The sequence below is a fragment of the Copadichromis virginalis genome, linkage group LG1 (genome assembly GCF_057382275.1).
Source record: "Copadichromis virginalis isolate Kocher_CV1m ecotype Utaka linkage group LG1, C_Virginalis_male_GT1.1, whole genome shotgun sequence".
Classification (NCBI taxonomy): domain Eukaryota; kingdom Metazoa; phylum Chordata; class Actinopteri; order Cichliformes; family Cichlidae; genus Copadichromis; species Copadichromis virginalis.
The window spans coordinates 2,591,079-2,607,783 of record NC_140618.1 but is presented as its reverse complement, the minus strand read 5'-3'; the positions used below and the strand labels follow the sequence as shown (position 1 = coordinate 2,607,783).

Genomic DNA, 16,705 nt, shown 5'->3' with positions numbered 1-16,705 from the left:
CAGTTTGTGGAAACAGCCTAAGAAACAAAATATCACCGTATTATGCTTACGAAATATCTGAACAAAAAAAAGTGCATACATGGCAAACTCAGGTTAATAACCTGAGCTCTCACTGAGTTGACCTGGATGTTGTTCAGGCCCGGCTGTGAATCCTCCCTGTCCTCTCTCTACTATCATAATAGAGATTACTGAACTTATTTTTGTAGCAAAATAAAATTTGCTCTTCATTGTTCACATGAATTCTCTCCATCACGCTGAAGTAAATTAAAATGCATAAACTGCACGTCTTCGACCTTTACATAGTTCCTCCTGTTACGTAACTGTTACGTAACCTTTTTCTACGTAATGTAGAAAAAGGTGGATGTAAATAAAATTCACAGCAGAATCCTTGACAGGTGTGAGATCCTCTCTGTTTTCTCGGGGTTAAAATGTGTTGACCTAAATTGAAAGTATTTCTAGATGATGGATGGTCCACTCTGAGGGAGAAGCTCTTCACCTTCCTCTGGATTATTCGCATTTTTTGTATATTTGTCTGTTAGTGTAGCACTTTGTTGTACGTGTGGACATGAGGACCAAAGCCAGAGGTGAACTTGCAGTGAGACATTTATTGACTGTTACAAAAATCCAAAAAGGTGAAACAGAAAACAAACCTGAACCTGAACCCTGGGCTGGAAACCTCTGGAACAAGGTGAACAGACACTCTGACAAAGCACGAGGGGAGGCAGCGACTATATATTGTGTTTATACACCTCTCTGCATTTAATTATGAGTTATTATTAATAGCTCTCTTCTACAGGCGGTCTTCGTCCTGTCTTCCTCCCCTCACCCCAGCTTATCACAGCAGATGGCCCCGCCCCTCCCGGTGCCTGGTGCTGCTGGAGGTTTCTTCCTGTCAAAAGGGAGTTTTTCCTTCCCACTGTCGCCAAAGTGTTTGCTTGTAGGGAGCTGTCTAATTATTGGGGGTTCTCTGTACTATTGTTGTGATTTTGGTTATGAATAAAATTGAAGTAATGATAATGGATTGGATTTATATAGCGCTTTACAATGCCACTATTCATTCACTCTCACATTCACACGCTGGTGGAGGCAGCTACAGTTGTAGCCACAGCTGCCCTGGGGCAGGCTGACAGAAGCCAGGCTGCCATATCGCACCATCAGCCTCTCTGGCCATCACTAGTAGGCGGTAGGTGAAGTGTCTTGCCCAAGGACACAAAGACCAGGACAGACAGAGAGCCCGGGGTTCAAACCGGCGACCTTCAGGTTACAGATGCGCTTCCCAACCCCCTGAGACACGAGCTGTAGATTGAAATGAATTGAATGAAGGCACAGGAAAGCAGTTTGGGGAAGTGGAGACAGCTGGAGAGAAAAAGGCGTAGCTGAACTAAATCACAGAAGATGCGACAACGAAAGCAAAGCTAAAAGCAAAACATGAGGATCGCTAACTTTCAAAGCAGGACACGAGATGATTAAGAACACAAACTCACAGGCATGAACTTCATACAGGAGACTTAACACAACACTGAAAGAGGAATTAAATGCCAGAACCACTCAGGACCAAGACCCAGACTAAATACACGAAACAATAGAAATACTGAATATTTCAATACATGAAACATGAAAGAGTAAAAAACTCAAAAACACTGAGTAAACTGACCAAGACCACAATAAACTGGGCTGGCTCATTAGGCATGCAGCTGATGGAGGGAGCACCTGATTTGCTTTTTGCTTTGAGTTCTATCGGTGCAGCATTTCACTATCACTCAGTCACGCTCATTTATTCATGAACAGCCAAAATCTTGTTTGAGATTAAAATTCAAGGAGTTCTGAAGCCCAATGAGATCAAACATTTTAGAATCCAGTGTTCCCATATTGCAGCCAGTGTGTTTCCACTGCACTGTAATCTGTAGTCACTACAGATTACAGATTACATGCCACAAAATGTATTCTGTAACGTATTCCATTACATTACTCAATGAGAGTAACGTATTCTGAATACTTTGGATTACTTAATATATTATTAAGCTTTTTACAACTACATGAATGTACTATTGCTGTGTGATTTATTAGTTTTACTGAAGGTTACTCTCCACACCAACACCAACTAGATGTTTAAATCTTAATATGAATGAGTAACAGTAGGTGGACATTAGGTAAGGCTGCACTTTTTGCAGCGATCTCGTGTAGAAAACTATTCCTCGCGTATATAAAACAGGTCCGCGGCTCCGAACCGCAGTAAAGGGACCTCTGGCTAATACGTCGGGTTCGTGTCGGGCTCGTAGCTGAAAACTAGCTTTGCTTTGTTGTCTGGGTCAACTTTGCTAGCGAGAGGCGTTGAAAGGCTGCTCCAACGGGACTTATTGTTTCAGAGGAAAACACGAACACGGTGTACAGTCGAGTCTTAATAGCTTACTTACAGCTGGGCTCGTCAGGCTCTCTTCTTGGCTGCTGTGGTTATTATTATATTTACATGTTTCCAGCTCCCGTTTCTGCTCCGTGACAGCTCGTGCTTTTCCTTTCTCTCCCTCCCTCGCTCACAGACACATCACGGGTATGGCGGTCCATTCTCCCTTTATAAACGGTAACTGTAACAGAATACAGTTACTCATATTTTATATTTTAAATACGTAACGGCGGTACATGTATTCTGTTACTCCCCAACACTGTTAGCAGCACTTGGTGAAGGTGGGGATGAAGAACTTTTAACAGGAAGAAACCTCTAGGCTTACTCACACAGATCAGCTCAATCAGTTGAATATCTTCTGTGTTCATGAAGACAGAAAAAAATTGTTGCATGTGGAAATATTTACACGTTTTTGTGAAATCTAACACATTGAAACCTGAACTCCATTTAAGGAAAACAATGGTAGTGATGAGCATAAACCAGCTCCAACATAGTGGGGCGCTATACTATGCTGCTCAACTCATACACATAAAAGCTGAAAGAAAGAGGGGACGGATGCTAATTGATGTGCAAATTGTTTTTTATCACACGTTTCCATACGAGGCACTCGACACGGACACCGCAGTGGCAGAAAAGATGTGACGCGACAAATCTGATTTAAATCTGATTTAAATCCGATCTAAATGTGATTTAAATCCGACCCACAGACGTCACTTGAGGGTCCTAATGAATTTTGGCCTCCTACGTGTTGTTTGGTGACGGAAAGTTGATATTGAAGGCAGACGATTTCAGAGCAGATGGAGGCTGAGTCGCCTACGCCTTTGATGAGTGCGAAGAGAAGCCGGTGCACTTCATTAGCATGAGAGTTTATTTCTGTTATAAGTTTGAATCCATGCAACAGCTGAAACATGAAGCCAGAGCACAAGTTTCTCTGATTCAGGCCAAATCCAAAAGTGACAGATCGCAAACGTTAGTCTGCATCGTGCAGGGAAGCTACGCTATCTATGCTGAGATCTTTTTCATGAAATTTCCCACACAGCTTTCGAGACATAATGTTCATACTGGTGAAACAGCTGCTGTGAGACATCAGCCTGAACACATAATGTTTGTTTCATGCACTTTTAAAGGCAGTGCATGACAGACATGCACCTTCAGATAAATTGATGCATGTACGTACATCATATATTTATAATGGTGTGCTCCTGATTTCCCAGCATCAGCTGTAATTGTTACAAAGAGCACCTCCCCCAGAGGAATAAGGCCTGTCTAAATGGTGCAAACAGATAATATTAAATCCAGATAGCGTTGCATGGTAGTAGCATGTAGTTTATAGCTTCATTTTTAATTTTATTCATGTTGTGTTATTTCTATTTACTCCGGCCATGTTCTTTTACAGTAATTACATTTTGTGGGTAAAATAAAAACGAAAGAGTTGTGCGGTTGATTTTTAAATACGAGTTTCAAATGCGGTGACCCTTTTCTTACCTTAAATGGCATGTGAACATTTCATTGACAGATGTAGAACAAAGTTAAGATGATAATGAGCATCCCGAGGCTGTGAAGTGATGCAGAAAGCAGAAAATTACTGATAAACATCAAGCTTTCAATCAAACCAGGTCACATACTGTAGGCTGCAAGAAAACAGAAGAAAACAGTGATGATGCTGCACTTTAGACCAGCCTGAGTCACAACACGACTGCAAATCAGGTCAGAGATTGAAGCGCGCTCGCATCCTGCAATCATGGCTGATGCTGCAGCTCTGACAACGCAACAAAACACACATCTCAAAACTCCGGCGGAGGAGAGGCAGGAAGACGATTCACGGGGTCTCAGGATGAGGTGATGTCACACTGGACTGTTGCATCAGTCATACTGGAACATTATGGAGGCTGTGATGCAACAAAGTGTGTCAGACTGGATTAACACTCAGATTTAACAATTAACCTCTTCTCGCTTGATTTGATACGTTTGATTTAAAGAAACAAAGACATGTTGAGTTTCTAAACTGACATGAAATCCTTCAAAGTTTCGGTTTTGTTAATATTTAAAAATCATCCTTCCGAGACATTAAAAGTGGTGTTCCACAGGGTTCTGCTCTCCGTCCACTTCTCTTTTGTTTATGATCTGAGTATTTCAGAAACTGCTGGAATTTTCCTGCACAAGCTTCTCTACAATTTGCAGAGAGTAGTCCAGAAAAGGGCAAATATCCAGCGAGCAGCAGTTCTCTGAGTGAACATGCTTGTTGATGCTGGAGGAGAATAGCCACCCTGCTTTGAGCCAAAGGGAAGGCAACAGCAACTCTGATAATCACTCCTTAAAACTGAGATATGCATAGGAGGGTCTCTGAAAGCACGACATGTCAATGCTGACGCAGCAGAAGACCACACTGGGTGCTGCGGCAGAAACAAGCTTTGGAGTTTGAAGGAAACTACCATCTTAGAAGATCTGCAGATCCTGACGTTGGGCCTCAAGGAACACAGAAAGGAATCATCTTCAGGTTCTTTATGAACTCAGATTTCTGACACAACATGAAATTTTAAAACTGACAATGAAACAAAAATGAAGAGCAAAAACTAAAACAAGTTGGTATTTCTGTATAAAGCAGACAGCTGTGAAGCCTCAAGCTGCAGCTCGAGACTTTGATCTTTTCACTCATTATTTTAATTTGATTCCTTTGCATAAACACGAGTAGGACTCAGACTGGTCTGCAAAGTGTTAACCGAGCTTCTTTGTTGATAATGAAAACAAGAACATTCTCTGTAAATTTAGCTCCACGATGTCACAAACACAACACAGACGCCGTATTGTAACAAATATACAAATGTAAAGAACCAAATAATCGAAAAAAGCCACTTCAAAGGAGTCACGTGTGATAACATCATCTACAATCATGATAAGGACTGTTGAAGGGCTGGATTTTGCTTGTTACAACATTATATAAAACACGAAATGAAGATCTTTCTGGGCTCTTTGATAGTAAAGACTGGCGACCGCAGATGATGGCTGATAAGCCGACTGCAGATGGACGATCTGAAACTCAGTTTAGAGATAAATGTAAAATATTTACTGAAGGAATCAGATGCTGACGACATATCAGGAGGAATAATGCCACTGAATGTACATGTACAGTATTTAGACAGTAACACGTGTTGCTTTGGGCTCTTTCACTGTAAATAATAAAGGATTATTTACTACATTAAACAATTGTGGCGTAGAGAACTGTGTGGGCGATTCAGGCCTTTAGCACAGAGCACCGAAAGTTCAGCTGTCTTGAAGCGTTTAAACAGATGCACTTTAATTGTATGAAGAATTATCATATCGTGTGCTAAGGTGAAGACCTGAGACGCCAGAGGATGAGCTGACCTAAAAAAATCTGCATCAAATTTTCTTTGTGTGCCAAAAAACTTTAACCTCGAGATCGAACGCGAAAGTGGGTCGACGTTCAAGCCTCGTCATGTATTCTGTGTGGTTTAGAGATGAAGATCAAAGAAGAGGGAGAGAGAAAAGAAGGTGACATCATGAGAGGAGGTGTCATTCACCATAAAAATCTGAGCAGCTCCGAGTTGCAGTCACACAGAACACCACGAAACAAGAAGGAAGACGACACCATAGCCTGACCCTCCGCTTTCTGACAAGAGCCAGCAGAGCGTGAAACTCCAGCAGAGCCTGAACCTCCAGCAGAGCCTGAACCTCCAGCAGAGCCTGAACCTCCAGCAGAGCCCCAGGGTTAAAAAAAAAAAACACCCAATATCTTCTCGACCTGAAAAAACCCCAAAAACGAAACAACCAGAACATCCGACCGAAGAACGAACAGAGAAACCCGGCAGCATGTTTTCAGCGACAAACAAAGTGACGGTAAGAAAACGCTTGCCTGTGTTAGCTGTTAGAGACGCCACTAAAAGCTTTATCGAGGCTCCAAATTAAATGATTACGTAGCTATACAACTTGCAAATGTTGAAATGGTTTGTCATGATTATTTTTCACAATCTCAGGGGGTTACTGATAAATTAACACAAGAAACTTCCATTCGGCACTCATGTAATGCAACGGTGCCATAAAAACAACAACTGGTCCCTTATTCTTCTTTTATTTTACATTTTATTCACTTAAAAAACAACATTGTCTGGAAGTCCTCTGTTACGTCATCATAAGAACAAGTTTTACAAACGTGTTGATTTTATGAAAAAAAATAATTCTCCATTGCTGCCAAATGCCTCTTCCTGCTAAAATGACGTTCTTCCTCACCACAGTCTCCGGTCACTCTGGTTTTATCGCTGATATTGCAGGCTTACAATATAAAGTGTCATCTAAAGATAACCCTGGATTTTGAAATTGTATCTTGCAGTATCTCGTTGAAAACTGAGAAAAAGTTTTTACAGTGACGTTATCTGAAAATGGGGACCATAAACGTTTTGTGGCTTCTCTTCCTCAGGCCGCCTGTGTCGTGGCAATAATGATGATGATGATGATCACAGAGGCAGCGGCCATGCCGAAGACAGGAAGGACACACAAGCATGGTGCAACGCTTGAAACAGTCTCCCTGCAGCTGGACGCCAAAACTCTGGAAACCCACAGACACACCAGGCTGCTGAACAACGCCTCCATCTCGCCATGGACGTACAAGTGAGTGACAAACTGTGGCATGGCCCTTTAATCACGGGGCTTACAGAGCTCTTTTAATCATCTTTTGTCCCCTCGCTTTCTCCATCCTCAGCGTCACCACCGACGACACTCTGTTCCCTCCCTTCCTGTCGGAGGCTCACTGCCTGCTGCAGGGCTGCCTGAACTTACAGGGCCAGGAAGACCGGAACCTGGAGTCCAGACCCATCATGCACCAGGTGCTGCTGCTGCGGCGCATCAGGCCAGAAGGGTCGGCAGACTACCACTACCGCCTGGAGTCCCGCCTCATCTCGGTGGGCTGCACCTGTGTCAAGCCTGTGGTCCGAATCCAGCAATGAGGACCAGCAAAACGGGCTCATGTACGGAAGACCGGGAATGTCGAGAGAAAACTAAATTAGGGGTCCATACATGTAAAATACAGAGTTACCTGCATGTAAATACGAAAATCCGACAAAAATCTGATAATATCTAATTTAAATAATTATATCTGTCAGAGTACGTTTATTTAATTGAATGACGAGCTGATGACCAACAGACTGACTTCAGTCTGCTGTTTCATCTCAGTGACTTAGTGAAATGCTGCTTAGCATTAAACCTGCCATCTTTTTGTTTTATGTATATTTCCAGCGAATATTATTATTATTATTATTATTAATATTAAACAGCTCACATTTACTCCAGAAATAGAAAATGGGAGAAACTACACAACCAAACGCACACTGTAGCTGAGATTTAAAAGCAGAGATTTATTTCATATTCTTTCTGTTATTTATGGTTTAAAGTAATTTAATTTTGTTTTATTTAAGTATTTTGTGCTCTTCAGTAGATATTTATTGACTCTTAATGTATTTATAATCCAGAATCTGACTCAATAAAAAACCTGAACCAAGTAGTAAAGTGTGACTGTTTTATTGTTGAATTTAAAATATAATGTGATTTCTGTACATTATCATCATCATATCATAATCCTTTACAATGATGTTGCAGTGATAAGCAGCTGTAAACACTGTACACACGTCGGTCCGGTCACTCATTCGATGCAGCAGGGTGCAGCAAACACCACCGATGTCTCAGAAGCGTTGTGTCGCGTCCATTTCACACAGGAAAGACAAAGAGATGCGTAACTGGTGGGAAACAAACCTAAAGGCAGAGTTTGAAACAGAAAAACCTGCACTTCGGTTGGATTTGTCTTAATCTTTTGGTTGCGCTCACTCTTCCCGGCTAGCTCCGGCTCTTCTGGGGGGACACTGAGGTGTTTCCAAACACGCAGACGGTCTCCTCCCTGTAGGACACGCCCAGGAGGAAACAGGTCATCTAGGAAACGCCCATTAGGCATCCTGGTCAGATGCTCAACCACCTCAACTGACTCTTTTTGGGGTGAGTCTACTCTGAGGTCCTCACCCCCTCATCTCTTTCGGTCACCACACTCCGCTCGGGGCCATCGGTGAGTGCAGGAGCGTAGACTGACTGACGGCTTCGCCTCGACGCTCAGCTCTCTCTCATCATCACAACAGAACCTGGGAGTCAATCTCTCCTGCGCCACGCTTCCCTCACTAATGACAAATATCCAGAGACACCGAGTCTGAGCGATCCAAACCACATCATCTGTGAAACAGCAAAGATGTGATGTCTCCACCCCTGCACAGCGCCTAGAACTTCTGCCTTTAAAAGTAGGAAAAGAGCGGGTGAAACGAGCTGCCCTGGAGGGCAGCGCTGTTTTGGTTTGGGGATTTTAGGGTGTGGTTTGACTTCCTGTGTAGCGGTGATTTCATTGTTGGTAATCTCACCTCTACGACTAAGTTCAGCTCTATTTTTGCTGATGTTTGTCTTAAATTGACCTCAGAAACACTAACTCGTCTTGGACTCACTTTCAGTGATCTTGACTCTGATCCTAAAGGTCAAAATGGATCTGCTTGCTGCTTATTTTATACCTACAGATGCCACTAGATGTCGCTAAAGAGCCACATGCAATGATTTAAACAATCCTGCAGATGGCGCTGTTTGATTGAGATCAGCTGTAATTCCACGCATCCTTCATTTCGGTTAATTTTAACGTTCAAAGTCCGAGAGGAAGGTTTCCTTTTAGTCGTAGGGGATGGATCTGGTTGATGTTAGGTTGATAGGCCCACACATTCACACACACGAGCACATTGGCACCGTTGGCATGGAAACAAAGCACAGTAAAACCCCTTCAAACCATCTAATGACGACTGAATCTGCAGCGTCCATCTCGTTATAAAGAGTTCGTCTTGTTAAAGAGAGTCCTGGTTGTACAGAGGAGTTGTTGTGCAGTCGGTCTTGCCCTCTGCCCTCCTCATCGTCTTCTTCTCTTACTCTTTTCAGAGCTACTTCCTGTCAGTCTCTGCGCCGGAGTAGCACCAGCATCCCGGCACATCAAATATCAGCTCATCAGCCCTCCAAAATGGCTTCCAAATAAGGTTCAGCTTGTGTTGTGATCAGGCCATCAAGACACCTGGGAGCGGAGAACAGGAGGTTGTTGTTACCACAAACACTCACATTTAAAAGAGGAGGTGGTGAAGATATTAAAAAGCTTAAAACCTGCAGGGATATGAGCTACAGGCTCTCACTAAACACATTTCTGTACCTCTGGCACCTTTTTCTGGTTTGGTCTAGACCAGGGGTCTCGAACTCCAGGCCTCGAGGGCCGGTGTCCTGCAGGTTTTAGATGTGTCCTTGATCTAACACAGCTGATTCAAATGGCTAAATGACCTCCTCAACATGTCTCGAAGTTCTCCAGAGGCCTGGTAACGAACTAATCATTTGATTCAGGTGTGTTGACCCAGGGTGATGTCTAAAACCTGCAGGACACTGGCCCTCGAGGCCTGGAGTTCGAGACCCCTGGTCTAGAACCTTTTGATCCAGTAAAAGTAAAACTGCTTTATATCTGCAAATTGCAATTATTTTGTTAGTTTTGCTCTCTCCTCTTCACATCCTCCAGGTAACCTGTTACATGTGAATCTAAGGCTTTGACTTTGGTTACTGTCCAAACACTCATTCAGTGTTTAGAACAGTCTGGAAATGCCACATTGAAAACCTTTCATGCCAAAATAACTGAACAAGGCTTTTTTGGAAAGGTTACATCATTGCTTTTTAGCACGTGACTCAAACAGAACCCAAATCAAACGCTGAACGAGTGATCGGTGACCCGGTGGATGTTAAGAGACAAAATGTCACAGTCTCACCGTGGTTGGTCAAAAATGGCAGCTCTGACAATCACAATGAGAAACCTGTCTGAAAGTTGTTCTGGCGTTCTTCAGAGATCCAACAACTATTCAATTTCTATTCAATTTTATTGTTATAGCATCAAATCACAACAGCAGTCGCCTCAAGGCCAGGTAAAGACTCTACAATAGTAGCTATTAAATGGACTGCTATAACAGGGACCCACTCATCGCTAACTCTATGCTATCAGAACCCCCCAAAAGTTCCTTTAAGCTTGTCTCTCTTACTCAGGCGGCTGTTATGTTAAAATTGGATCACAGCATCACACTGTTACCCACTGCAATCAGAAATAAGGCTAAGAGATCATTGTTTCAGTCTTTAAAAAGTTATTGTTGTAAAATAATTCATGGTTTTAGGGCCACCGCTTGTGTTTTGAAAGGTTTCACCTCAACCACAATATCCCAACAATGACCATCAGATATTCATGTTGCCTCAGTTTCTCTCTGAGTATCCCAAACCCAGCTCCTTCCCAACCCTGTGCTATTAGAAGAATTTTGACATTTCTAACTAAATAACCTCTACCTGTTAACTCATTTCAGTAACTAATAGGTTACTCCTCCTTGTTACAGAACGTTCCTTCCTCGTGAACTGCGTCTGTCTGTATCACAGTGCCGGGTGTTTTGACGAGTCTCAAGTTTGACGAGTTGTTTACTTCTATCTTTGAGTCTTGACTTTGATGTTTTGACTTCACCTTTGCCTTGTTAGAGTTTTTACTCAGACCAATCTTGGTCATGTTTTTCCATCTTTTACGAGAATTTTTATCACCATGCTGCAGTTTTGGTAGCTTATAAACGTGAACTGTCAGTGATTTGGGCTACGTCCACACGTACCCGGGTATTTTTGGAAAACTGAGATTTTTCTATGCATTTGCACCTTTCGTCCACACGTAAACGGCGTTTTTGGTCACTGAAAACTGAGATGTTTAAAAACGCCTGCCAGGGTGGAGATTTTCGAAAACTCAGTTTTTGCGTTTACATGTGGACGAGAAAAACGGAGAAAACGTCAAAGGTGTGCGCCTTTTTTGACGTCACAGTGTGCACCACGTTATTGTTTCGGTGAAATGAATTTCTACAATACTGTTACTGTTAATTCTACTCTCTGCAGTGTTTAAATGCTTACATATACACACAGTTACTGTCCCTCCACACATACGACTCGGTTCTGCTTCTATGCCCCAGCTTTGTTTACTCTTTCCCACGAGGCTTCTAGACTTCTGATTGGCCAACATTTCTACACGGGTAGGAATATATCGCCACCTGCTGCTTTGGCATGTTCATAGCAGTGTTTTCCTTCATTTTTGCGTTTACGTGTGGACGGGATTATTTTTTAAAACGAAAAATCTCCGTTTTCAAAAATACCCGTGTACGTGTGGACGGAGCCTTGGTTTGACTGCATGTTTGCTACTGCAAACTGTGTTATTTGAGTCTATAGTGTTTCTGTAGTTGGTTTTTCTCCCAGAAGAAGCAACAGAGATTAAAATAAAAACTTTTGTCTCACAGTTTCTACCCAGATTCGCTCTTTTTTCAGCCGTGCTCACCTCCACGCTGTGCTTGTCCTGAAAGACACAAACAGAAACCACACAGGCTCCTTTTAGTGATTTATTTCCAGAGTTCCGATTTTATTTTCAGTAAATGAAGGTAACATCTCGCAGTGTAAAACCGTGGTCCTCACCTCCTCGTGGAGCCTCTCCTGTGAGGCGTTCAGGTGCATCTGCCGCTGCTCCATGTTGGCGGTGGCGCGATGCTCCTGACACTCTTTGGCCAAAGCTTTCTGAGCGACTTCCCGCTCGTGCTCCCTCCTCTCGGCCAGGTGCTTCAGCAGCTCCGCCTCCTGACACTAGAGCGAGTCAGAGGGAAGATTGTTACTGAGTTTCATCCCTTTACACTGATGCCGGGTTCTCAAAAATCTTGAAATGCATTTGTCTGAACAGACACGTAGAACAATTGGAAAGAACTTGTGGCGTTCCTCAGAGTTCGATTTTAGGGCCCCTAATTTTTGTAGTAACATCTGGATGGACTGCAATTTAAAACTGCACAGACATTCATGGTGACTTGAGGATGAAGCTGTCTGACTACTGACTCTATGAGCCTCACATCTCTGTTTTTATTGACATTTCTCTTAAACTCTTTGAAGAATTTCCATAAATTGTGCATTTCATATATGTTTGTTCTCCTTAGCGTGAACTGTACTAACTTGTTTATCGCAGTGAGACCAAATCAGGTCAACATTTTAATTTGTCCAAGAGGCAATACGAGCAAAACTGTTAAACATCAATAAATTAATGTTACACACATTAAAAATATTTAAATGTTTTTAAATAAAACGTCAAATTTATGACCTTAAACACTTTTAGGTCACCTACTACTTTGACACACATACACACCTTCCTCCTTTCCTGAGCAGCATCCAGTTTCTTCTGGATCTCCGCCAGCGATGGTTTCTGGCGAGGCGGTGTCGTGGCCCTGAGCTCGGGGGCGCCGTCGAAGGTGGGTGGCTTCAGAATGACCTCGAAGGCCTGGCCACTCGCTCGCTTGCTCAGTTCGATCACCTCCATGTCCCGGATGTTGCAGAGGTTCAAGTCCACCACGCCTGCAGTTGCAGAGAGAGGATGAGGCGGTGAGATGAAAAGAAGCCGTGGTTTTATGGTTTCATTTGGCTGACTTCGTTGTTGGGATTTACGCTAAACTACTGTTTTGTACATCTTCCTCGAACATGGACCGATTGAGCTCTGCAACTTTTAAAAAATTGGTTTTCACAGGTGCTCTGACCAGAGCTCCCAGTGCATGAGATTCAGATTTTTATGACTCATTAATGGGCTGGTTGATAAACTGTACATCGCAAAATTTGATGATTTATTCAACACTGAATATAAACGTGTTTCCATTCAGAGAAAGCTCAGCCTCGAAAAGTTCAGCCTGCAGCTTTTTGGGTAAATATTTTGTGTTATTTACATTTCATATCATTCTCTGGTTTCATTTACTGGTATGACCAACTAAAAGCAGCCTCAGCATCGTCTTTCCTGCTGTAGCTCATAGACAGGTTGAGCCTGAATCTGTAGTCCTTTTTCACTGCAGACATTTTGACTGTTTTTAGCAGGACACCATTACTTCCTGTCTTGCGGGACAAAGGTGACTTTGTGCTACTGACCTTCCTTCTTGTCGGCCGCCGGCTCTCTGGGCTCGGGAAGGATGCAGGAGCAGAAGAGAGACACCAGGGGGAGGTCTCGCATCTTCTCCCTGTAAGCTGGAACATTCAGAGGGAAAAGATATAAAGAAAAGCTGCAGACAGGACTGAGAGATAAAAGCAAAAAGAAAAGTCGTTTACCTGCTAGAGTCATCCTGCTGCTGCTGCTGCTGTTCTCAGTCAAAGACACTGTGGTGAGGTAGAGTCTGTTCCTGCAGAGAGACACATCTAATCAGTGGAAGCCGATGAACAACAATGCCTCTCAGGCAGCAACACAAACATCAAACCCTGCACGAGCCGCATCTTTGCTCTTGCTGTTTCATCCGCAGCTCGCTCGTCCGCTGTGATTCAGTGTCATTTTGCTTTCTCTGGTTCACACACTAAGAATACCTCTGCCATCGATTCGATTTAAAGGTGAGCTTTTGCTCACGATGCAGCTTTTCTCGGCTCGTGTGAGTCATTCACACGAGAAGATTCGACACCTGCCACTGATTTGCTTCGGGAGCTTAAAATAATCCACTCAGTGTGACGAATGAATCAGCAGCAGAGACACGAGGAGCCGCTCGGGCTTTGGCCTCCGAAGCGAAGCCGCCGTTGCAGAGAGAAACCCTCAGTGTGCCCCAGAAACAAAAACTCAGCAGCTTTTTCTGCTGTTCCCTCATCAGAGATCATTCAGATCACATGTGCAGGAACATCATCACTTTCTTCCGTGTAAGGCTTTACAGAGAGATTCTACAGATCTGTCTCGGATTCACACTGACCTCCACAGTTCTAAGAAATGTAAAGATTTAAAAGCAGACTATGGTTGTATTTGTAGTTTTGTCTGCATCTGTTATGAAACCACAGCAAACACGATGTTATCTGAACTTTCCTGCAGATAAACTCTGATCTGTTCTGAAAGCCTGGTAAACACGATGTTACTCAGTCACTGCAGCAAATTACAAACTGCATGAAAATCATTTGAATTTCAAAGTCAACTCCAGCTGTTATCCAAGCCTGCTTAAGATTCATCTTTCACTACAAGTTCATCTTTTAAGCTATTTGCATTTGATCATTTCACGTCTGCAGCCCAGAAAATGAAGAAAATACCAACATTTATCTCCACAAACTGCATTTCTAATTCTAAACATAAGAAGGCAAAAAGATTGAGAGAGTAAACGGAGAAAAGCAGCAAAGCTCTACTTTGTAAATGAGGAGGCATATTTATGTTTACATTTGCTTTTTTCTGCAGAAATTGATTAAAAACATGAATTTGTTGCAAAATTTAAATGCAAACGCAAACACAACGTCCTAACTTTGTGTGTGTGTGTGTGTCACTGCGTGCATGTGTGAGTGTGTGTGTGTGCATGCTCTCAGCGATGATGTCATTGTTGCCAGAAAGCGCATCGCCTTCTGCAGAGATGAAGGAGCTGAACTCAAACAGCAAACCGAACGAAACAAAAACTGAAGAAGAAAATGGAGAGAAAATACGCAGGAGAGGATGCATGAGAGCGAGAAAGGAGGAAGAGATGAAGAGAAACTGCAGAGGAACAAATGCAGGAACAAAGAAATCGAGTCACAGCCGAGAAATCTGCTTTTATCGCCTCATCTTTCTGCTCTGAGCTGCAGAAAATGTAAAAAAAATAATAATAGAAATAATCAGTGTGGGGTGAACGAGTGGATCTGTCACTCACCCTGCAGCGATGCTCGCTCCAGCTCTTCTCTGTTCACACTGAAGATCTGCAGCTCAGCAGCATCAGCACCACCACACAGCAGCCCAATACATGACATCACCCACCAGCCCTCTGATTGGCCAGCAGGGATGCTGGGCCGTGATTGGTCCAGCAGGGCAGAGGAGGAGAAGGAGAGGAGGAGGAGGTGGTGTTGGGTTATTTCAGAGGAAACCTCCTGACCAGTAACTGAAAGCTCTTCATCAGAATCAGGAGGACAAACTTTGTCACTTACTGAAAGAAACATTAATGTGTTAAAGATGAAAAATCAACTGAAATTAAGCAGCGATCAACTTTCCTGGGATTTCATGTGTGCAGCACCAACAAGGGCTTCATGGAAGCAGCAGCACAGGCCGAGAGGCCGAGTCCCGACAACAACACAGAAAACATTCAGGCGGTTTTAAAAAGATAAAATCTTTCTTCTAAGAGGCAAAAATGTAAAAAAAAAAAGACGTGAAACAAGCAAAAATATTAATGCTTTTAATGTGAAAGGGACATCCTCTGTCCACAGGAGCAGGACAGAGGTGAGCCTTCAGTCACCGTGTTTATTAAAATAAGATCTGTATCTGCATGTGCTGCATGCACCATGAGGCGACAGAGTTCTGCAAGGTCAAAGGTCATTTGATTCTAACTTAAACAGCTCTACCAAGTCAGAAGTACTTCTGAGGTCACGAGGCTCCGGCGGTGGGGGGAAGGATGTTTTTATGACTCACCTGTTTAAACTGTATTGAGGGTTAAAGCAGGGTGGAGGAACTCCAGGCCTCGAGGGCCGGAGTCCTGCAGCTTTTAGACGTGTCCTTGATCCAGCACAGCTGATTTCAATGTCTAAATGACCTCCTCAACATGTGTTGAAGTTCTCCAGAGGCCTGGGAATGAACTAATCATTAGATTCAGGGGCGCTGACCCAGGGTGAGATCTAAAACCTGCAGGACACCGGCCCCTGAGGGGCCCACCTGTGGCTTTGCATTATCAGGGGCGTGGCCTCCCTGATGGACAGGTGGCTAACGTTTTCTTCAAACTTTGACAGACTGCAGTCTGAATGCAGTTTGGGAACAAATATTGGTTTTCCTGCAGAAAATGCTGGAAACACCTAAACATTACAAACTCTGGATTTATTTTCAACAACTTTTCAGCAGCTTGTTAACATCACATGACCTTTGACCCTTGGTAGCGAGCTGCAGAGGGATGATTCTTTATGCAGAAAAAGCATGAAGGCACACTCCAGGCCTCAGGATGAAAATCCTCCCACATACATGTGCTGCTGGGCGAATTAACGAGAGAACATGTGGAGATGAAGTGTAAGGTGAGCCGGCTCTGCTTTGATCCGGTCTGATCCAGTTTGCTGGGTCGGCGTGCTTCTGAGGAAATGTCAGCGCTAAATTTACCGGCTGACAAAGAAGCGTTACTCATCCTCGGCACACAAACACAAATCTGTGCTTGAGCTCAACGCCTCCATCTGTCACCGAGCTTCGCAGCCAAACAGTCTGCCGCTCTCCGCTCGCAGGACAAACCCACAGCGATGGAGTTCAGAGAAGACAGCTCGCACATC

The 16,705-nt window shown here is 43.4% G+C and overlaps 2 protein-coding genes across 2 annotated transcripts; one reads left to right on the top strand and one right to left on the bottom strand.

Moving 5' to 3' along the window:
* The first annotated feature begins 6,139 nt into the window (after positions 1 to 6,139).
* LOC146718095 (interleukin-17F-like) lies at positions 6,140 to 7,759 on the top strand. Its single transcript, XM_085471329.1, has 3 exons — positions 6,140 to 6,256; positions 6,834 to 7,024; positions 7,116 to 7,759. The coding sequence occupies exons 1-3, from the start codon at positions 6,230 to 6,232 to the stop codon at positions 7,357 to 7,359; spliced, it is 462 nt and encodes a 153-aa protein (XP_085327455.1). The 5' UTR covers positions 6,140 to 6,229; the 3' UTR covers positions 7,360 to 7,759.
* Positions 7,760 to 7,914: 155 nt separating this feature from the next.
* stmn4l (stathmin-like 4, like) lies at positions 7,915 to 15,259 on the bottom strand. The gene is made up of 7 exons (XM_085471234.1): positions 15,121 to 15,259; positions 13,589 to 13,659; positions 13,412 to 13,507; positions 12,648 to 12,853; positions 11,936 to 12,100; positions 11,802 to 11,819; positions 7,915 to 9,494 (listed from the first exon to the last, which is right to left on the bottom strand). Exons 2-7 carry the CDS (start codon positions 13,599 to 13,601, stop codon positions 9,486 to 9,488), a joined length of 507 nt encoding a protein of 168 aa, XP_085327360.1. The 5' UTR covers positions 13,602 to 13,659; positions 15,121 to 15,259; the 3' UTR covers positions 7,915 to 9,485.
* Between the last annotated feature and the right edge of the window lie 1,446 nt (positions 15,260 to 16,705).